This window comes from Sorex fumeus, unplaced genomic scaffold (genome assembly GCF_029834395.1).
Source record: "Sorex fumeus unplaced genomic scaffold, SorFum_2.1 ptg000122l, whole genome shotgun sequence".
In the NCBI taxonomy this organism is placed as follows: Eukaryota; Metazoa; Chordata; class Mammalia; order Eulipotyphla; family Soricidae; genus Sorex; species Sorex fumeus.
In genome coordinates this window covers 60,938,873-60,962,731 of record NW_026606179.1, presented here as the reverse complement: position 1 = coordinate 60,962,731, position 23,859 = coordinate 60,938,873, and the positions used below count along the sequence as shown (strand labels likewise).

At 49.0% G+C, this 23,859-nt stretch overlaps 1 protein-coding gene across 1 annotated transcript in view; it reads right to left on the bottom strand.

Annotated features, from left to right (window-relative positions):
- Positions 1-20,376, bottom strand: part of CDH13 (cadherin 13) — a 1,034,759-nt gene extending 1,014,383 nt beyond the window's left edge. Inside the window, exon 1 of the mRNA XM_056135632.1 lies at positions 20,070-20,376. Within this exon, the coding sequence (XP_055991607.1) occupies positions 20,070-20,114 (45 nt within the window). The 5' untranslated portion in view covers positions 20,115-20,376. The remainder of the gene's footprint in view (positions 1-20,069) is intronic.
- Between the last annotated feature and the right edge of the window lie 3,483 nt (positions 20,377-23,859).

Sequence of the window (23,859 nt, the reverse complement as noted above, 5' to 3'; positions counted from 1 at the left end):
GGCTGTGAGGTTTTGAGGAGAGGGCATTGGTAGGAAAACCTGCCCAAGAGACGTTCTACCAATTTTGTTGTGCCATTGCCAATTTTCTCCCTATCAATCAGCCTTGCCTTGCTATCTGGCACTTACGGCATTTTGTTCCCTCTTGGCCATCATCCTGTTTATCACCACTGGGGATGAAGAGGGCCTTTTCTTTCCTCTGACCCCATCAGTTAACAAGCTGGACCTCTCACCTAGTAGGCTCTCTCTCCCCTTCCCCTCCATCTTCCACGCTGCCCTCAGATTCATTTCTCTGAAAGGCATTTCCCCGTGACGTGATTCTTTTCTTCAAAACCTCCACTGGTTCCCCGTCATCTATTTATTTTTGGCTTTTTCTTCTTTCGCTCGTTCAAGTTTTTGTATTTGTCATTATAAGTGTAATATACAAATATCAGTGGAGATTTGCAAACCCGAGCAGGGTAAATCATCCAGAAAACCATGACAAGAACAATACTGCAAGTTAGAATTCTGATGAATTTCTCTCAGACTCGCCCTTCCTTCAGGTATAGAGAAGCTCTTTTCCCTAGGAGGAATTCTACTCTACACACAATCCCCTGCTCAGTGTTCTCTTCTCATTGCCTTTATGTTTTTTTTCATTCTTGGCTTTGTCATTCTTGACTATAACCATTCTCTTTAGTGGCTATGTAATATTCCATTAAGTTGCTGAAAACAGTTTCCATTTGCTAGAAATTTAGCTTATTTGTTGAGCACTTAGGGAAACTGTACACACGGCAAAAAGCTTGATAAATATTGGCTATTATTATTATTTCCACTTTGGTCTATCACATATAACGCAGAGAAATATTTCTGTGCTCTTCTGCCATACTGAAGTGCTTCTTTAACTTCTGAGATGTAGATTATGGCCCAAAGAACATTTACGTTTCAGTGTCTCCTGATTCTCACTATAGCGGGTACTTCTGGCTTCCCCCCTCTCCTTCAAGCCTTCCAACTCTCTCCTTTTGGCCTTGGGCCGGCCCAACTGCACGCTACAGGAATCGACAGGAGTCCAGTCATTCTCAAAATAACACCAGCTGAGGGAGCCCCAGAACAATTCCTTCCCAAATTTGGGGCACAGAGAGCAGAACTCAAATTCCCCTGGGCAGATGACTCAGTGATATCCCAGAGGAGCGCTGAAGGGCCCCTTTACATGACCCCTCCCTTCCTCTGCTTACTGCCCTTTAAATTTCCCCATGACTATCTCCCATGTGCATGAATCACACATTCAGAAGCTGCTCCTGGGGCCTGAGACTGGGACACTTACAGGCAAATCACTAACACCACCCCCCCCCACACACACACACATATACACAACAACCGCCAAGTGCTCTCTAGTCTCCTCAAAGACCCACCTGCCACATTTCAATGTGCTTAATGGGACAAGACTTTCCAGCGTTCTCGTGGATGCCTATCCCAGCCAGACCTAGTAGGCATCACTGCCATCACCTTATGGCTTTGATAACGGCCCGTGGTCACACAACCCCACAATGGCAATTCTGCTTTCCTCCAAGGCCTGAGCTCTTAACTCCCATGGTGCCCTTCCAGACGCTACCCTGTTGCAATAGTGAGATCATTTGGCTAAAATAACACTGATACTATTAAAAGCCGCGGTCCCTGTAGAGCCGATCCAATTTCACACTGTGTTCACGTTGTCACCCAGACAGTTCCCTTATTGCCCCCTGAGCATGCTCTGAATATTTCTGCCTGTATCTGGATGCAGGCCTTCCTCTACTCCTTTTCCATTTGACTAAATTCTCTTGCTCCCACTGCGATCTAGAGCCCACTTCATTTCTCTTACACTGCTCATACCGGCCACTGAGATACTCCCTCACTCAGTTTTCTCCTCTGGAGTAGGGTTGGCTGGAAGCACTGAGTACATCCCATAGAGGAAAAGTAACAGATGACAACTGGGCACACTATCACCTGGGCCAATTGCAATTTCTCATTCCATCATCTTCCAAACTTACCCAGTTCCCATTTCATTGCCCACATTTCACAGATCATTTCTAATAAGGCAGTCCTATGAAATTAAACACCTGTGTTTGAGGCATCAGGAAAAATTATTCAGAGCAAGGTCAAAATGATTAATGGCAATCCCTTGAAAAATCACTTGTGAATCAATACCACCAGAAGACATCTAGGAGCATTCGGACTCTGTCTCATTGTTTGAACTTGAAAGAATATTCCAGACTTAGTAAAGTCACCAGTTAGTTATTCATTTTTGCCCAGTAGAGATGCAGACAATTTTGGTCTAGTGGAACTAATAACCAAGGTTCAGGCAAGGTGCAAATTTACTAGGTAGGGTTTTTTCCCACTAATTTGGCAATTACATCTTCACATTTCTTTGTTAACTTCATTATAAATACTCTAGCTTTGTAAATGTCCCTTAAGCCATAACTTCTTACTGGCTTCCTTGCAAATAGATGGTGTGTTTTTCCTGAAAGCCAGGGTTTTATCTTTTAGAAGTATACGGGCAGAGGAGCTGGTGCCAGTTATATTTTCACAGGCAAACTGTGGATTCCACCTTCCAATCTAACAGGAGAGGATGAAGATACAATTCCTGTCTGTTTTGTGAGTGTCTAAAGCTTTGCCCATAGGCCCTAAATTAGGTTTCCTCAACTTCATTCCATTGGTATTTTGAAGGGTGATGGATAATGAGAATTTTCAGTGGCTCCTTGCACTGGGTGATACACTAAGCAGCATTCCTGGCCCCCATTAGACACTAGGAGCACCCTCCTCTCTGCTTGGACAACAAAACGTGCCACCAGACCTCACTATGATGTCTAGAATGGGCACAGTCACCCCCCAGTGAGGACCACTAAACTTCATGAATAGGAACCATAAACACACATCAGAACTGTCCACAAAAAGTCATCCTGACATGCAAAGAATTATTTTGGATTGGCTTCTAAGTCCAGGATCAATGAACCCAGGTGGCACTGGGTATGTTTCAAAAGGCCAACAGTGGCTTCTTACATTCTTTAGGCAGATCTTAAATCACCATGAGATCAGCATTCACAGCAGATATGTCTGTCTGGTTTCCCTTAAATGTCAATTACCAAAAAAAGTACCTAGAACTTAGAAGATGCCAACAGGCACTAGGGCTCGGTCATGAAAGAGACACACATTTATTTACATGTTTGTATACATGTATCTGTGCTTATGTATATATGTCTATTATATTCGTCACACATGAAGGAACCCGCAGAGGAACCCAGGTGTGAGGGATCCGGGGCTGAGATATCCAAGCCTGCTCGGATCGGGTCTGGGCCTCCTCCACCCAGATCCCCCATCTTCCAGTAGCTAGACCTTACAACCACTAACTGCCCCTGGAGCCTGTTATCCCATCAACAGCCAAGACCCAGGGACTATAAAATCCAGCTCCCAGAAGCAGTGCGTGATCTCTTATTGTCTAATACTCATTCTTGGAGAACCCGACAGGCTGTGGAGTATATCCTGCCCGCATGGCAGAGTCTGGCAAGCTCTTTGTTGCATATTTGATATGCCAAAACCCAGTAACAATGATGGGTCTCATTCCCTTGACCCTGAAGGAAACTCCAATGTGACACTTGCTAAACTCTCAGGGCTAGGATTAATGGAGATGTTACTGGTGCCTGCTCGAGGAAATCGATGAACAATGGGATGACAGTGATACAGTGATATGCATCAGAATATTACACATGTAAGCTTCCAGGCATTATGGATTGCCATGTATACGATGTGTGTGCATGTGTGTTATGAACATTGTATGCATGTGTATATGCTCCATACATAGGTACATATATTTTTAAAACCAAACAGGCTGGCTGCCAAATTTTGTGAACGGCAGCAAAACACACTACTCTAAATGCACCACTGTGTCACAGGGACTATTTTGAATGGAAGGCAAGTGAGAAGAAGCAAATACAGGAAAATCTTACTGCCCTCCTCTATTTGCCTGAAAGCAGGGCTTAAAGTTTCCAAATAATCCCTTCTCCCCTTCTACCAGGAAGAACAAATTAATCTCTGGAGAGGAGATGATTCTAGATCCTTGTCTATAGAATCGGGACTCCTTAACTATGCTTACCAAACCCTGCTCTAGCTTAGATGGCCGTCTCCTAACCACCGGCCTCCCAGTTACTCTAAGAAATGTTTGTTTGTCTTCAAAATGGTACTTGAGCTCGCAGTGTTGCTCATTTTTCTATAATTATTTCTTGCATATGTGTGTTAGTAAACTGTGGGTTCCTCTCCTGTTAATCTGTCTCTTTCCCCTAGCCGAAAACTCAACATGAATCAAGGGAAGTTTCGTCTCCTCTCTACCGACTCCCCAACTGCCTCCGCCGTTATCACCACCAGCCTTCCAGGCTGCAAGGCGACAGCAGCTTTCACCTACAGACATCCTACAAACATAACTCAGGACTTCACAGAAGTAACTACCCGCAGCCACACTGGGCAGGCTTGGGGGTCCAACTCCCGTGTCTCTGCTCTATAAGCCGTGCTTTCTAGGGAAGGAGAGGCCAGCTTACAGGTTTGGGCAAGAGTTTTCCTCCTTCACCCAGACTATCAGTAAGTCTCTCCCTGCCCCCCCAGCCCAGCCGAGTTCCTGTCCACATACCTGAGCAGCCAGTGAAATCTCCTGGGTAGGAGAAGAGCATTGCTAACAAGATGCAGGGTGGCAGTTGAGTCCCAGATGCTGAGATCAAAGTCCACACTACTTTTTTCCCCCTGCACACACATCCTGCAAATCACTACCCCATGCATTTCCTTACCTCTGGGAATTTGGGAAGAACACTGAAAATTTGGCCTTGGGGAGTACTCCTGGAAAGGCAAATGCACTGTTGGGTCTCAGAGATATTCAGATGTGGAAACCAATCTGGTCACCAATCTTACAACTCTAGAGTTTCCCAAAAACACATTTTCTCCAAAACTCTTAATAACCCCCAAGGACCCTTACCTCTTCCATAAACACTTTGCAAAACACCACACTGGGAATCATCCGAGATCGCTGAATCAGACATTCACATGCATTTGCATGATTCCTCTAATCACGTTGGAATCGTAATTAGAGGAATCATGATAAGCCACAGAGAGACCAGCAGATCCCCTGTAACCTGGGACTCGACCACCTGAGGGAATTGGTCTCAGCCAGAGACCTTGCTGTCCCCAGCTCCTGCCCTTCCAAGCTTCGGCTGTCCTTCCTGAAGAGACCCTGGAAGGTATTTATAGTACCCTAGTCTTGCTTGTATAAACCCTCACCTCCAAAGACCACAAACAAGAGTCACCACGGCATAGCCCTGGCTTCCCTTTTGGATAATGATCCATGATCCATCACTCTGCCTTTACAATATGAGAAATACAGACCATCAACTCACACGGTGAGATCAGAAAGGTACAAATTCTGTGTCTGGTGGACTTGGAAATCAGAGCAGGCTGAAGAGGGGGTGGGGTGGGGGGTGACTGGTACTGAACAGGTGGTGTCTGGTGGAGGGAGATCCTTAATTTGAAGAGTGTCTACTGCTGAAAAGCAAGAGTAGACCTTAGGCTGCCTCTTTATTGCCATGCTAAAAAAAAATTCTTCAACTGAATCAGCCAGGGGTGCCAAACCACTGATGTTAATTTGAGTAAATTTTTTAGCAATCAGGTTGAACTTGAGTATAGTGACAATGGCTTATCACTTCAGTAGTCTCTCTCTCTCTCTCTCTCTCTCTCTCTCTCTCTCTCTCTCTCTCTCCCTCTCTCTCCCTCTCTCTCCGTTACCCTTCTTCTCTTCCTCCTCTCCCCTTCCCTTTCTCTCTTCCTTTAACCTCCCTCTCTCCTCTTCCTCCCTCTCTTTTCTTGAGCCAGTCATGTTTATTGCTTTTCTAAGTCAGCCCACACCTCCTATCCTTACAGACTTGAGTCACTGCCAGGTGGACCCCACAGCAGGTTACCAGAGCCAGATGGAACAATAACCAGTGAGATCTTAATCCACTTTGCAAATGGGCCAAACAAAAGCCAGGAGCTATTGCTTTATTTCCAACGTTGCAGAGCATCTGCAGAACTCCTGACCGCAGAAGTCTGTTGGAACGAATGAAGTCTGTGCAAAGCCGGCTAGCTGTGTCAAGTGTAATGTGGGCCCAGGACTGCCCGCTCACTTATCAACCTCAAGCATCTCAATCTCTTTCTGCCTCTTTTCTGTTTGCTGAAATCGGGATGGAAACAGAGCCCTTTGGAAGAGATGAATCAACATAAGCAAAGCCAGTAGGCTGCCACTAACATGTCAGGGGAACCTGTCAAAGGGACCATGTGTGCCCAGAGACAGTGGACATAGGAGTTCTCAGGTTGGACAGCCACGAGTTTGCTTCTTTCTTCATTTAATAACTTAATTGAGATCATCAAGTACTATAAAAGTCTCCCTGTTAAAATATGCAATGCTGGGCCTCTTAGTATATTCATAGACTTGTATATCTGTCATTTCCATCGCCTTGAAAAGAAATGGCATACCCAGTAGCTGCCACCCCCTATGCCTCCCCAGCTTCCCACTAATTGCATGTCTGGGGCTGCCCACTCTGCACAGTTCTCTCTTCTTCACAGAAGAGGACAAGATGTGGAATTTTGTGTCTGGCATTGTCTAAGTTTGACTTCAGTTCCAAAGCGCCAAGGTTGTTTGTTTAACCTTTATTGAGCACTCCCAGAATTTCTCCATCTGTGAAATGGAATTAAAATTATAGTAGCTAGACCGTGGAGTCATTAAGAGGATTAGTGTTCTAATTAATACATACGAGTCCTGACAAAGAGCCTCACTCGTGGTGAGCACCACACGATGCCACCCTGCACTGCTGCAGCAAAGGCTGCACCCCTGCTCTGCCCCTGCCCAAATCTGGGAGCGGTGGAAGGAATCCAGAGACGAGAGAGAGATGGGAGCACAGCCTGGTGGGGATTATAGGATCAGGAATCCCACCTAAATCCAGTGAAGTTTTATGCACATTCGACTAAAGGAAATACAGCATTTTTGCCGAAGAACCAAAGAGAAAGAACAATTTAAATACTGCAATTAAATCCTGTAAATTATATCTTACACATATTCTTTATTATGCGCTGTGCATTACAGCACGTATTACACACCATTACATATTGATTACGGCACAGAGCTGTGTACACAAAACCATGCAGACTGCAATTTAATGGACAACTTAAGAGACTTCAAGGTTAATGACGACTCTGCTTGCTTTAAACCTTGACTTTATAATCCAACCCCTAAGTAAACCACGACTCTATTGTATGTCGACAACAACAACTCGGAAAGATTGCAGACAAGTGAAACAAAGCGTTAGTCGGTTGAGTTGGGACTGCAGCTCCAGCAGCTTCCACTGGTTGTTGGCTTCCTTTGGTCAAGCACCACTCTTGCCCACTGACAACTCACAGACTCGTTCTGAGAACAAACCTCATGAACATTGCCCTGAGTCTATCCATGGCAGAATGGGGTTTATCATCTCTGTACGCACTAGTTGACAGGACGGGAGGTGTGAGAGGGTCTGTGGTCCCCACCGCCTCTGCCCCATGGATGTCCCCATGGCACTCATTACCCCCATGGAAGACATCAAAGACCTGCTGATGTTCATCCCTTATTGTCTCTCGCACTGTCAGGGAAGCTCTAGGGGAGCGGAACGTGTATTCCTGCTGCTGGGAAGTGTGCAGTGCTCAGTGGGTGTGGCCAGTGATGAGTGGGCAGGCAGCTGCTTCAAGAACACCCTCTTGGTTCCCAGCTTCTGCCCCCAACACCATCTCGCATCCCTCCAATTTCCCGGGACATATTCCTTCACTGTTCAGTAGTGGGGCAGCATTGCCCATCCAAGACGAGGCCCTGTGCCGGTACGCCCAGGTCTGTGGGTGCTAGTTCCATCTAGCGGGGAGAGGACAGCTGCAGGTGGGTGCTCCACCAAGCTTGGAAGGTCAAAAAGCACCGTTTTACCACTAGCCCTACGGAGGAAGTCTCTAGTTTAGCCTAATGGTATGATTTGTGAACATTTTGGTCCTCGCACCTGGAGGACCTCCAGTCTTAGTCCACGCACCTATTGCCCCTCTCCCTTTTTCTGCTCAGGACCTGACCAAAACCCTGACCACCCCCCAGGGCAGCAAAGGTTCAGCCAGGAAGCACAAGGAGAGGAGTGAAGCTGGTCAGGCCTTACCCTAACTCAGGGAAGATGCACGCAGGAAGACATAATCCCGGCCCCGTCCTGCAGAGAAACCATTCTGAAGCTCTTGCCAGCTCAACTGCCATCAGCCCAGTGCCCACGGCAGTGACCAGCTGGATAAAGCACCCTTCCCTGGCATTCCTTCTTCCCTGCTCCATGCTCCTCAGGTCCTTGACACCGCACCCAGAATCCTCTCTCAAATCCACTGTCTGCACCCACACCGGCATTCCATCACTCTGGGGAAGCTTGTTCAAGGTAGGGGCTGGTGAGAAAAACCTAAGAATTATGGGCAAGGTAACTGCCACCAACGTGGTTATTTTCTCTTTTACAGTTATCCTTACAGTTAGGTTCCAAGGTTGACTGCTTATTTTAATCAAAGTTAACATAGAATAATCTAGCAGTCACAAAGAAAAATATTATTCTTGTGTGACAGCAAGGAACCAAAGAAAATGTCTGTTCTTTCCCCTGTTGCTACTCTATCCCGTTTTGTCCAACTGGTGAGGTGACTAATGGTTTAGATCAGAGATTGGAAAACTAAGAGAGTCAAATGGAGTGTTACCTGGTTGGGTAAATTGGGTTTAATTGGAATACAAGCTCACCCACTTGTTTGCAGACCATCTGTGATACCACATAAATAGTAATGAATAGAAATCATGCATATACTTATATGTGTGTATCAAGAGAGACCATATAGTTATTCAATAGCCCTATACAGGATAAAAACGATTATGTACCTGTGGTTTAAATCACTGGTTATCATGTTTTTATATTCCCCAAAGCAAAATTTCAACAAAGCAAAAATAGACAATAGACAAAGTATTGCCAACAACAGAAAATGTTCTCTTTTCTCTATTAAGCAACTTCATGTCACAAGCAGTTTATCTCTAAAGGTACGAGGTCACTGCATCAGAACAAAGAATCTCCCATTTCAAGATAGCCTGGTGGATAAGCTCAGGACAGCGACTAGCCCCATTTTAATATGTTTCCAGAGCAATACCACTACCCAAAATAAATGTCTTTGTATTTTTCTTGTTGACAACCTTTCTCTCCCATTAGAATACAGGAAATCCTATCTTTCTTTCTTAAACACTGCCGAGTGCCACACACTAACTGCCTAGTCCGAGTTAAAACTGTCCACACATGATTGTTCAAGTGAATGACTTAGTTAAGAATATCTATACTAGGGGATTGGAGTGATAGTACAGCGGGTAGGGCGTTTGCCTTTTACGCAGCCGACTCAGGTTCAATTCCCAGCATCCCATATGGTCCCCCCAATCACCGCCATAGTAATTCCTGAGTGCATGAGCCAGGAGTAACCCCTGTGCATCACCTGGTGTGACCCAAAAAGAATATATATATATATATATATATATATATATATATATATATTCAGGTTCCATTTAGTCCAACTGCAGCTCTCCACACATCTGACTGCCTCCACCATGAGCTAGTCTGAACATTTCTCATCTTCCGGTAACGAGGAAGCATTACTGTACGTAGTTACAAGCAGGAAGCACTGGCTGACACAGTGGTCATCCCTGCCAGCCCCGGAAACCTCAACAGCAGGCAGCCAAGTGGCAAATGGTTTACCTGGAAGTTAGGGGCTGCCGAGAAGCCACAAACTCCCTGGAACCTGGCCTGTATGCTATTGCTCTTACTGGGATCATACTTCTGTCTGGGCAAACACAGAGTGCAAGTGGGTTATTTATCACTGGTCCAAAGCAAGGACTCAGCAACCAAGAGTATGAGTGGTCTTAGGCGAACCCAGCTCTGAGGGTTGCGACTAGTAACTCAGATGGGAGGGCCACTTCCCAGGGTCATTTCTGAAGGCCAGAAGGTGCAAAATGAGATCAGCATGGACAGTCAGCTTGACCACAGAAGAGCCCAAGAAGAGGCAAGGGAGAGAGTTTTCATGCGATCTGATATGGTAAGAAGGAAGAGCTTAGAGCAAGGCAAAGACTGGAGGGGCAGGACAGGCCCAGGCATCAGAAGTGTATGGGTTCCAAGCCTGGTCCCAGTTCGTAGTGGTTGGATGGCCGTAGTCAAATGCTTAGCTGCTCTTTATTTCTTTTCATTACAGATAAGATGGAAATAAGAATAGTTTCTAGGGTTTCAGCAAGGGTTTGAGATAATATATGCAACTGGCACACAGCAACTAGTTATTTGAAATACCTCTTTTTTATTTCACTTTCTTTTATTTTGGTGCTGCTGGGGGTTGGAGCCAGGGTCTTACACATGCAAGTAGGGGGCTTTTGTCCCAAGCTCCATCTCCAGTCCTTGTACCGATTGTACCATATGATAACCTTAAGCACTGATGGTACTGACACCTATGCACAGTATCCTTTATGCACAGATAAAGCCCCTTAGGAAAGCGGCCCGGAATATACATCTCTCTGGAAGCTAAGATGCTAGCAGGCCAGGTGGTTTTACAAGGCGAGAAATCACCAGGGAACGATCTTTGGGGAGTTATCAATATTGGAACTGGCAAATCCTTCTCAAGGGAGCAAATTTGATCAATTTTTAAAAGTAATCATGCATTTGAAATTACAGGGGCGTTTATTCCCTCTAGGCTAGGCGGATGCTCAAGGCCAAGGCCCCGTGCCACCCAAAGCCATATGTTTCCCTGGAGCGCAAATGACTAAAAGTTAATACAATCAACATTCCATAGGCACCAGCCATTTTCCAGCCGCGGGAAGATGACATGGGCACACCCTGAACTCACCAGACCCCAGTACAGGGAGGAGAGAAGAGGGAAATTAATAACTTAGCAGGCTCACACAGCACACCCATAGTTGGACAAGGATGGAAACTCACTTCTCAAAGCTCGAGCAGGGTGACAGTCCCCTCACCCATGTCCCAGGAGACCCCAGGCCCTTCCTACCAGCACTTACCCTATTGAGGAACACAACTGTTGTGATAATGATCTCTGGATCCCCGAATCAGTCATTGGGATGACACTTGGCACATTTAAGCATTTAATCATGGGGGAAGTTAATTTATATTTTAAAAGAAAAGAAAGAATAAAAGATGAAGAAGGGACTCAGAAGGGAGGAAAGATGGAAATGAGGAACAAAGGAACAGGAACATCCTCCCCCTTTAGAAGCAGCTTATCGCCTATTCCCTACTATAATCGTCTCTAAATCGGAAACTATCACAGAGATTTATTTTCTTTTTTCCTTATTTTCTGCTCTCAGTGGGCCACAAGTGAACCTGTGTGACCGGGTTCCATATCTGTCGTGCGTGTCCACCTTGACCAGGAGTTAGGAAATCAATGAATTTCCTAAACGCCCAATAGGTGCTTTGCTAGTGGGCAACGAACTCTCCATCCCTCACCTTAGAAAGCACCTGAACTGTCCTGCTGTTGTTGTTTGAAGAGAGAGTCAGTTGTGAGACATTTACCAGCATGCTACTTCCTGGAACCAATGGAAGATTCAGCTACTCATTTAAAAACCAAAGCGTCACTAAGGTAATTCCAATGTGCTGAAATGCTGCTTTGTTGTCATTCTCCAGGTGATCGCTGGGAGGAGTAGATCATTATTTGCTTCAGGTAAAAAAATATTCCTCATGTCACTGTTGATTGAATGTTCTAGGTATGATTAGAAGTCTTGGCAAAGTTTCTTTCCAATATATTTTGCATGGAAAACCTCAAAGATTGGCTAATTATAGAGGCTACACATCAGTCACTCTAGCCAAGGGCATTTTGGGCCCCCTTGCTGCCTGTTGCAGCCATACCCACAGACTGGATGTGTGGGCATTAGTGTACAAACAAGGGACCCTGGAGGCCTCTCCCGAGGAACCTTCTGGAAGCCTTAGTGGCAGTTCCAGTTTACCATGTCAAACACCTGGTTCCTTGTTGGGGCCAGTGACTCAAGCTTCCTGCCTATGGGAGAGTCAGCAGCAAGCACACATCTGTAACTCCTCACCGGCCTCTGCTCGGCTCTCTCTAAGGTCAGTTTCTCAGTGCTCCCAAGTTCTCCCGGACTCTGGGGAGGCTCCATCAACTTGCCTCATCTACATCATCACCCCTGAGTTTGGACTATTCCCGGGCTTCCACACCTACACCAGCTACTCCTTCCCTGCGTACCCAGCTCCAGTGCTCTCCGCTATTCTGAACACAGAGTGACCTTTCCCCAGTGGAAATCCAACCGGTCTCTCTGGGCAGCCTCTCAAGGACCACACTGACATGCCACAACAGAGATTCCGGTGGCTCTGGCATCTGTCAGTGACACCTCCTGTCACTCTCTGTGGGTCGTACTGCTTCCTCTGACAAGAAATAGGAACCATTTCAAATTCATTTGAGTTTGGGTAAATAAAACAGATGAGAAAGTCCAGGCAAGTCACGGCATGTGCAGACACATCCACCTTCAGAAAACCATGACCGCAGACCACCCAGGACTAAAACCTGAATCAATCATTCATTGCTCACCAACTTTTCACCTGATTTGATGTTACTGGACAAATCTGGTCTCAGTGGACTCAATGGCGTCTAGTCTAACTTGGCTAGTGAGCCACCAATTAGAACTAGCTGGACTTCTACCCCCGATTCGCACAGAAGAGGAAGAGCCCACCTCTCCAACGGGGACTGGGCCCTGCCCCCATCTAACTGGAAATGCAGTTTGGACACTTCTTTAATCATGTCTCCCAGGCTGCGGTCCTAAATAAGCACCCACAGAACAGCACACGTATGTAGTTTCAATCACTTTCACTCCTTAGGACTAACCTCCCTCCCAGAGTTTCCCCCAGACAGTGCTTCTGCCCTTCTCTGGCTCAAGCATCAGAGGTCAGGAGATCCCAAGTCCTTCATCTGAACCTGTTGCCATTCTTATATGTGTTCAGTCCCTTCTATTGAGTGCCTACGATATGCAGGCTCTAAGCCAGATACCACAATACGCCTTGTAATAACGCTTATGTTTGGGTGGGGGAGAAAGATAAAACACAGCTAAGTACACAGAATGGCATGACCCCACATTATTTTAGTGTTTCCTTCTTTTGCAGGAGTTGCCTCTGTTTTATTCATAAATTATGGAGTGATTGATACCGAGACTGACCTCCACGCTGGGGTGAGCCCGCAGGAAACAGACTGTGAGGACGTGATAGTAGCCCTACCCTGAGCACTATGGTCTGTCCCCCCATGGAGATCATGGATATTTACTGAACATATTTTGTCCAGGGAAGCTCTCCCTAAAGTCAAGTGACGGAAGATTTAGGATGTTGGGGAGATGACTTCTGAAGGGGGGAGGGGTGGTGCCCTGGCATGCCCCTGCCCTTTGAGAAGACTCACTAGGCTTCAGATGACAATTGACAGTTAAAGCAGCACTCAGCAGACTTCTGATATAAACCGTCAATAGTTCAGGCTGTGTGGGCCACATAGTGATGGCCCTGTTCTTAAGCACAAGAAAAGTCATAGGCAATTAAATAAACCAGTGGGCATGGCTGTGTTCCAATGCAGTTATTCCTAAAACTAGACTGCAGTCAGGCCTTGATCCCCCAGAGGTCAGAGGTCAGAGCCTGAAACAGATGAGGGGAGAAACCCTGCAGCTTAGGACGTCTTAGGGAGAGTCTGTGTGGCCCCCATCAGCTATTGCTTGTGTTGGCGAGAGCGGCAGCTTTCTGCAGACCCCACATCCACCAACAGAGATCACAGTCTTTGCAGGCACCATCTCCTGTGTCACCCTGGAAAGGCAGCCCCCGACCCCCACCAGCCAGGAGGGGAGGAATATCGACCCGGAGACCACACAAGGCAGGGACAGAGGCCGCTGCGTTCCTTGCTGGGTCCCCAGACCCCACCAGGCTGAGCTCATTTCCGGTCCCTGCCCAGGCGAGTGGCAGGGCCACTGTCAGCTCAGCAGCTGCGGCCTCCACCCCAGCCCAGCCTGAGCCCGGCTGGGAGACACAGGCGCTTTGTGTTCCATCGGCCCCCTGGGTGAGACAGGCTCGCTGGGCCTTGGAAATGAGACATGACATGTCAAAACGTGCCGAATGCTGATGCTAATTTTTAAGAATTTGACTTCTGCTGGCAACTGGCAGAAGAAAAACAATTAGTATTTTTTTTATGTGAATGTAGTTCTATTTAGCCTGATCTTTGGACTCTGTAACTATGGGAAACAAAACTCACCCCGAGATCACCTGCTGGTACGGGGCACACTGTGGAGTCTGGTACTTACAGAGCCAGGGGGCATCAAGTGGAGCATTAACACTCCACGTAGACTGTGGTGCGTGTTCACACTTAAGAACAGTTACAAAAACATAGGACGAGCTCCAGTTGGTGCTAGAGGTGATGCGGGTTTTCTCTCTCAAAGTACTCGGAGCAGCAAAGCTCAGCAGAGACTATCACGCTGAAGTCACAAATGCTCCATGTACAACAGACCCTGTAGGGCTAGCTGCAATAAGGTACTGTGATATCCTGATGATGGGCTGGAGTGATAGCACAGCGTGTAGTGCGTTTGCCTTGCAAGCGGCCAACATGGCCAACCCGAGTTCAATTCCTCCGCCCCTCTTGGAGAGCCCCGCAAGCTACTGAGAGCATCTCGCCTGCATGGCAAAGACTGTCAAGCTCCCCATGACGTGTTCGGTATGCCAAACACAGTAACAATTGTCACAATGGAGACGTTACTGGGCCTGCTCGAGCAAATCAATGAACAATGGGAGGACAGTGACAGTGACAGTGACTCGCACTGTGGACAGGTAACATTATCAGCAAGATGGTGACCAGGGGGGTCACTGCACCCCAAGATAGCAGTGGTATAATACTGTGTCCGGTGGAGTAGGCCTGCGTTGTATCCAGTGACCCCAAAGTCTCTTAGCTGCTTCACAGTCACATTTGGGGTGTGCCAAGTCTGCAGAGCCAGTATTCAGATTGTGAATATGGTATGTTGCTTTGGGGGCAGGAAACCAGTCTACATAGGCCAATGATGTGGGTGTTACCTTGCTCGAGGCTCCTCTAGCGCCCCTCCCACACTCCAATGATCCAGTAATGACATTCTTAGGGATAGCATGCGTCTCTTTGGTTATGTTCTTCCAATGTGTACAGTGTTGAAGCACAATTAGAAGGACCAAAAAGAGGCTGGTTCCTTCCTTTCAGACGTTAGTTAATGTGGCCTCTTAACCAACTGCATCGGTTTAAGTCTTGACGTTTGTGAAGGCAGATATTCCAAAGCAATTGGTTGTGAAATAATCGAGTACAATGGGTACAAGGAGGGTGCAGTAGAGAGTGCGCTAAACTATAGAGATGTGTCTTCCCGAAGGGGGCAGTAAGTGGTTCAGCTGTAGTATAAGGCCATCATTTGGAAATACAGTTGTAGGGCCGGCTGGCTCGTTGACTTTCCAAGAGCTGAAAGGAATTAATTTTTTTTATGTACAATTTCCTTTTCTTCAAAGCACTTGTTCCATTAGTCCTCTGACCCCCACTTTGCTATCTCGGCCCAGAAGCCAGAGCCCCCGAGTTGGGAGAATGGACTTCAGGGCTGCTGATCTTGGCATTCAGGCTGCTGCCAAAATCTGATCCTTTCTCTGCGAACCCCGATTCAGCCCCGCCTTGGGAATATCATGTCTTCTCCACCCGCGTGCCCTTAATTGCTTCACCAAATAGAAAAAGGAACTCACTTTTCCCCTTCACCCCAAACACATAGCCAGGTGCCGGGGACCCTGCGGTCTCACCAACTATCATTGACACAATCTTATCACGTGGGGGAGTCAGAACTAGGTCTGTGGGCAGCTCCAGAAGGGACAGGCTATGGGGAAATAAATGTCCTGGCAGCATCCTTCACGAGAGTCAAATTCTTCCAGGCTTGTGGGCGTCTTGCCCACAACTCAACGGAAACAATGCCAAAAGAACGGGTCACTTGATTTGATTCTGTCCAAATGATTATTGTAATTGGATGGCAGACCGATATTCCCCTTCTCCTTTTCAACTAGTGTTGGAGGGTAAACAGATCAGGCTCATGATTCACTCTTCTGGGTAGTTACCTAAGAGAGATGATCTCCTTTCACAGAACCCTGTGCCTGCTCTCGGCTGCCTCAAGGGGAAAACTAGATCCAACAAGTCAAACGTCAGGAAATTTCAGAACTTCCTCACATTCCACACTGCATTGTCTACGAAGGTCTTTGAAACGTTCCCTGCTCCCTGCTACTCAGAGCGGCTGGATCACCGAAGAATAAAATAGAACAGAAGCAACTACAATAAGAGGGAGAGATACTTAGTGCGGGATAACAGGGCTTCACATTTGGGGGAGCTTGTAGCAATGACTGGGAATAAGATGAATATTTTATTTGGTTTTGATGGAGCTGCTACACTGAAGTTCTCTAAACTATGAGTCATAGACTCAGAAATCTGTAATGCTGTGGATGGAGCCCTCTTCTGGAGAAATTCTTCAACAGGTATAAAAATATGATCAAACCACAGAAAGGAGATACAAACTACTCTTGGCCATTTAGAGAATCTGACCATCATTCAGATGCGAATTGAACCCATAGTTTTACCTTTCCAACTCCGAACTAGGAAATACTTAATCTCATAAGCAACTGCCACTTTGGAAAGAGAGGGAAAACTAAAGGATTTTCTCAGAGGCCTCGCTGTACTTTTACCTAAAGGTGGACTTTAGATTGAGACCCATCGCACACGCCCCAATACTGGAGCTTTTAGGTAATGCCCTTATTTGGTACGTTGATTTGTTGGGCAATTTCACTGCAACATGTGGAGGATAATTCTAGAAGGAAATAGATTATACTTAATGGAAAACCCATGGGCTAAAGATAGAAAAGAGAAGAGAAGCAGGCAAGGCAGAAAAGATTAGTAAGATGACTGTTAGGGCTTTTACTAGAGTCGGTGGCATTACAGAAATTCTGGGTCACATATTCAGCCTTGCAGTTTAATAAATATCTTTCGCGACTTTCTAAAAATAATGCGGAGAAATGTGAGCTCTGCCACTTTGATTCCTTTCCCCACTTAGATGACGGTTCTGTGGTGCTTTGGAAATCTTAGAGACTATTAGATGTTCAACCCGCCTCAGAAGGGGACGCTCTCTGCAACTTTTAGATTCTCCTAATCAGAAAGGTTCTTAAACAGACCGTGCGCTTAAAATGTCATGTGTGAAGTTGAAGGGGCTTTGGAAGATGCTGGTCATCACTGGAAACCCTGAAAACCAGAAATCTGACTCAAAGAGAGAACTCCCTGTTATAAAAAAAAATCTGAGAATTTCATGGAATATTTTTAGTCATTTCAAGTGACTAACTCCAAACCTGATCCACTCCCTAAATTGCTCATTCTTGGGGGATTACTCATTCATTGTTTGAACTTTGGCTAGTTGGAAGGGATACCCAAACACAAGGGAAATCATATTTACAGTGCAATTTCTTGCTCACACCTTTCTTGATTTGTTTCACATTCATTATGTACAAAAGTCAAACTCCAAAAGCCACTTCTGGGTTGGTTTCCCCCAAAATGTTCCAGGGGAAAGAGAGGTGAGAGCCCCTCAACGCTGCCAACTTCCGACCATTGTTGCCTCGAATGCGTCTCCCCCACCCACCCAAGTGCCCAAACCAACAAGCTCGCCGGTCAACTCCCAGAGATTGATGACTTCCAAAGCCAGGCCCTGCGCATTACAACTGTGGTGGAAAAACACACGCATGCTTGTCTGAACACCACCAGGACCAAGTGACTAATTGGCTTTATTACATTGTTTTGCTCTTTTTGCTTTTGTACCGTCTCCGCCTCAGGAAAGTTTTGTTTTGCTTATCTCAAAAGCTCCCAGACTTCCCCCGGTTCTCTCTATTGCACACAGAGGTGTGCCCTGGAATCTCTTGCTGGTTAACTGAATTGCATCGAAATGATTTGTCTGTAAGGTGCTACTGCTACCAGGATATCAATTACCGACCTAATGTGGACATTTGCTCTGATTATGCAGAACAATCTAACGGAGAAATAAGCCTCCCGGGCAGGCAATTCAATCTCAGAGAAGCCTCCGCCTCCCCAGTCTACAGCAGCCCCCGGAGAGCACAGAGCCCCCCATCACCCTGCCCCAGGGGACCTTCCTGACTTTGCAGAAGGTAGCACAGGAGGTGCCCCTGGCTCAGAGCGACTGTGGGGTGATGGTACGTGGTCTAGCCTGCGCTAAGGGAGGCATATCTGGAATCCTAACTGAAGTCGAAACACGCCAAGAGAGCAAAAGGGTTGTGCCATCCGGGCCAGGGGGAATTGCTCCAGACCTGCGCTCCCTGGGGCATCCTGTTGAGTGCCAGCTGATCTGCCCAGCAGTCCCAGGGAGGTGCCAGGAGCCTTGATTCAGAGCTGAAGCGACTTGCCCAGGGCTGTACCCTGATAGAGGCAGAAGGGCAGTCTACACCGAGGAGCTAACATGGGCCTGGCCATCCGGGCCAGGAGGGCTGGGACCTGTTCCGGGCACAGACAGGGCTGATAGGGGGACTAACGGTGACAGGCATCCCCGGAGGACCGGTCAGCAACGCCTGGTGGAAGAGTTCTAAGCAGGAGGTCCTGGACGGTGTGTCCAGGGCAGGAGGCCAGCAGCCTGGCCCCTCGCTCTGTCCCCTTGGCTCTCTCCCCCAGCCATCTCCATGGTCACTGGGCGCCTGGCCCATTGCAGAATCCAACCCCGTCATTGAAGCAGCGCTGGTCTCCCCGGGAGGGCCGTGCCACCCGGTGGGTGCCCGGAGTCGCCGGGGCGCCAGCTGCTCCCACAAGCTCGCACAAGTGTTCCTGCCCCAGGAGGCCCGGGGACGCCTGGCAGGGACCTCAGCAGCCTTCACTCACTCCCTGTCCCCGTCCCGCCTTCTGCCCGGCCCTGCCTTCATCGTACCCACCCACTTGTCGGCTTCCAGCTCATCTGGAGTCCCCGCGGCTGCCAGGGAGGCCCCTGGGGACTGGGTCCAAGTGTTCCCGGGGAAAAACAGGCCCCCGAGCAGGGCGAGGCGCGCCCGTCGCCGCCAGTCCCCTCCGGCGCGTTCCCCCGGGCCCGCGGGGTCCCCGCACACAAACTTTGCCCGCTCCCCGGGGTGCAGAGGGGGGTCCGGGGCCCTCCCCCGGCGCTGCGGCGCTCCGAGGGTTAACGGGCAGCTGCAGCCGCTGGGCAACGCTTGAACTTTTCTCCGCGCCCGGCGCCCGCCCGGGCAACCGGCGGCGGCGGCGGCGGCCGGGCTCGGGGCTGGAGCTCCCGCTGGCTGGACAAAGGGGGCGCGGGGGCTGGGGCCTGCGTGCGGCCGGCCGGAGGGGCGCGCCCGGGGAGGGGACCCCGCGCGGCTGGCCGCGGCCGGGGGGCTGCGGCGTTGCAGGGCGCCCCTGGCCGCGGCGGGGCCGGGCCGGCCTCTCGCCCCGCAGCCCGCAGTCCCGACCGCCCGCCCGGACCGCCCGGCTCGCCGCCCACCCGGTCTCCCCGGACGCAGCAGCCTCGCCACCGGGCGAGTCAAAGTTACCCGGCTCGGTGCGGGCGAGGAGGTCGCCCCTGCTGCAAAAAAATAAAAAATAAAAAAAAGACTCCGGAGCCCCCCGGAGCCCTCCGGGGCCCCCCGGAGCTCTCTGCTCCTCGGTCTAGCGTGCACACACACACACACACATACACACACACACATGCACACACACATACACACGCGCGCACACACACACACGCGCGCGCACACACGCGCGCACAAACACACACGCACACACACACACACGCACACACACACCCACCCCGCCCCCCACCGTCTCGGGGCTGGCACGACCTCCCCCCTCTCCCTCTCTCCCGGCCCCGGCCCCGGGCTGTGTCGCGGCCGCGCCCCGGCATCCCGCGACCCCCGGCAGCCTCCCCCCACGCCAACCGCGGCCGGCCCCCGCCCGGCGCCCGGGACGCAGAATCGGGGCGCGGGGTGCGCCCGGCCGCGCCGCTCCCCTACCTGGGACAGGAGGACGCACAGGACGAGCGGAGTTGGCGGCTGCATCGTGCCCGACTAGAAGCGCCCGGCGGCGTTTTCATTCATGCACGCGGCTGCACTGAGCATATTTTCCGTGGGAGCCAGGCTTTGAGGAGAGGCTCTGCCTCGCCAGCCAGCCAACTTCCCAAATAGATCAGCGGCAGCATCACGAAAGCATTGGGTAGAGGCTGATGACCAGGACCAATGGCTTTACAAGACGGATTCCTTCATAACGCTCCCTCGCTTTGCATGGCAGATGCGGGCAGAGCACCGCGCGCCGACCAGCCCCTGCCAGCCGAGCCGCCAGCCCGCGGGCGGGTGTGGACCCCCGGCCCCTACCTCGCCTTCCTTACGCCGGCCCACGCCGGCCCCTCCACTTTCCCGGAGAATGGAATGGCACCAAGGCCAACCACCCACCACTTTGGGCCCCGCGCAAACAAAGATTCTCTCGCTCAGAATGTTACCGAGACCCACTTTATTTCCAATAAATCCAATAAAATGACCCCAAGCCCTGCCCGCCCTTTCGGACCTCGAAAGACTTTGTTGAATAATTTTTTTTTTGCCTTTTTTCTTTCCCCCTTTTCCTTTCCAATGTGGCCCAGATCAGATCATGAGGTGCTTGGTGGTGCCCAGTGCCATCTCACAAATCACAAAGATGACAGATCAATCCTAGCTGGCAGGGAAAAAAAATCCATCAAGGGGTAATAGATTTTATTAACTGCTCGGGGGAGAGTAAGCAGGAGGGTGTTCCCGTGTGCCTCTGGAGCTGAAGTTGGGCCATGATTTGGGGAAACTTTTTTTTTCCTATATGGGTAAAATCTTTCACAGGCTCCCAGTTTCCCCAGGACCGACAGGAACAGCAGCCACTGCCCCAGGCACCTGTGAGAGGGGCCCCCTGGGGCATGGGGGAACACCAGGATCTGGGTCTCACTCGCCCAGCAGGAATCTAGAATTGTGTCAGAACGTCCCTTATTTTGTCATTCCCTTGCAATTCTGCTCTATGAAGATCTTAAGGTGTTTGTACCCGAATAAAGGCCATTGGTATCAGAGGATTTATTATGAACCAGGAGAAAATTTTCAGAAAACAGAACCACTACGCCCAAACTTGACTGTCTCTTGCTTGGGTCTGGATTGAGTTTCCTGGCCACCAAAGCAATAAGAGGAACACGTTCCGGATTCTCAAAACATGTCTGCAAACGTCTTCTGACAAAATTCCAGCTGGCACCCAATACTGTCATAACCATTTGACATCTAAAATATTCGCGTTCTGAGCAATGGGCCACACGAGACCCAAATGGTGGGGGCTGTATTCCCAGCCAGCCTCTAGCACCCGGGTCTGGACAGTGAAGATGGGCATAGAGTGTGGTAAGTCCACAGCCAGGCTCATTCGAGAAGCAGCCGAGAGTGGGCAGGGCCGAGTCTGAGCCACGTTGCCTGAGTTTGGCTCCCTGCTTTGTCACTGACTCATAAGTCACTCCAGCCCTCCCAGCCTCTGTGTTAAATGAGGCTAAACAAAACACAACTTATACTAAACCTATAAGCTTGTGGTAAGAAGTGACAAATTAAACACTCAATATATGTAAACTGGGGCATTTAAAAAAAAAAAACACGGTCACAGTCACGGTCCTCCCGTTGTTCATCGAGTCTGCTCGAGCGGGCCCAGTAACGTCTCCATTGGAGACTTTGTTGTTACTGTGTTTGGCATATCGAATACGTCACGGGGAGCTCGCCAGGCTCTGCCGTGCAGGCGAGATACTCTCGGTAGCTTGCCGGGCTCTCGAGAGGGGTGGAGGAATCGAACTCCAGTCGGCCATGTTGGCTGCGTGCAAGGCAAACGCCCTACCAATGTCAACTATATGGTCCAAAGGTCATTGATAAAAATGCAGTATTGTGATGTGGCTGCTTCAGCCAGAACTGGCCACCCTGATGGCAATAATGGCCAAACAGGCCCCAGAGAAGTTCCGCAAGGTGATGCTGTTGCTTTCAGGCTCTGGGGCTCTCCACTGTCCCCTCCCCTTGAGGCATTCCCCCAGGCCTCTCAGAAGTGTGGAGCTGGTGTGAGACAGACCAGAGTGTGTCTGCTGGGAGTGAGTGTGGAGATGCAGATCCATGATAGCCCACCAAAAAAAGTGAAACGGTAAATTGAATAGATGCATATCACAGCATTCCGAACCAACACATTTCCCCCATTCCAGGACAGGAACTACCTTACCAATCACAGCCAGCTCATGGATTGAGCGGACACGAAAACCAAGCAAGAGATCAAGAGGGTCACTCTAGAGACAATAAGGCACTGTGTGGGGTAAGGATGGCAGAAAGATGATGTTCTAGTTGCATTTCCACATGCAAGCACCAGGCATGAAGAGCATCTTCAGACATGTTCAAGGTTGCGTTTTTCTTAAGTAGAGGGCAGCATGACAGATTGTAGTGGCCTCCTTGTCATGGTTCCCCATTTCATCACCCTTGTCACTGTTCATCAGAAAGTTCCAGATTTCCCACCCTCTTGGATCACGGCAGGGTTGCACTGCTGTCTGCAACACACCCAGAATGAAATGATGTGACTCGTTCTGACCATTGAGCTACGAGCAAAAGTGGCCTGTGCCACTTCAAGGCTGCCCCAGTCAAGGACCAACGGGAGGCAGATCAGTTCCTCGGTGACAGGCACCAGGATGGTGGCCTGTGAAGGAGCTTCTCCGGCAGCCTTGCGGGAGAAACACAGCAACACTGAGAGAACAAAATGGCAGAGGGCAGAGGCAAACAATGGTGATTGCGATCCAAGTTGAGGTGAGCCCAGGGCCGCAGTGGGCCAACATGGTGCTCTAGACTTTGCTCTTTAGAGTCAGGCCACTGTGCCAGGTGACTCAATGGCACATTTTGTTGGCCAATCCCTCCAGGATGAAAATCCCCAGTGTGAGGCAGAAACAGTTGCCCAGGTGCAAGTGTCTGTCTCAGCTCAGTTTCCTCATCCAGAGATGAATCTAGGGCAACACCTCAACAGGGGGCTGGCATCCAGGATACCCAGGATGGTGCTAGTGAACCCAACTGTGGGTCTGTCTGCTGAAATCCTGACTCTCCCTTCCAGGGCCTGGACATTTATCCTGAGTTGGTCTCTAGCAGGTAGAGTGGCTCCAGCCACGCTCTCCTAAATCCATGCAGGCAAACCTTAAAGGGTCAGTTCTTAGTCCTTCCTACCCCAGTCCCCACAGCTTGGGTCTTAGGAACCAAAAAGATTGACTTAAGGAGTCTTCTCAGGTCTTGAGATTATTCCTAGAAGTTCATGAATGCCAGGAAAGTGGCAAAAATTTGTCAGCAAGGTGAGACGTGGATTGGGATTTCACTCGTATTTTTTAAGTTACTTTTAATTCACAAGCCTCACCTTTTCCCTAATAAAATGGGAATAGCAATATATTAACACTCCAAAGGTTCTTGTACAAACACATGTTATTTTGCCCACTACCCCAAATGTACCGCTACTCATGGTGAATCTCCATTTGCCAAATTATATTGAACAAAATTACACCTAATTTTGTTCAATAAAGGTAAAGAAAAAAAATTCACTCCAGTGATAAGAGTCCTCTGAAGAAGAAACACATTATTGTTTGTTTTGCCTTATTTTCCCTTCAGCTCACAAAATGGGGTCACTGATGGATTGATTGGTGGCAAGTAAATACAGAGGCAAACAATTCCCCCATCTCAACCTTGACCATCCTCAGGCAGCTGAGGGCCGGCTGCATCTCCTGAAGACACAGTTCACTCTCATTCCCTTTTCAGG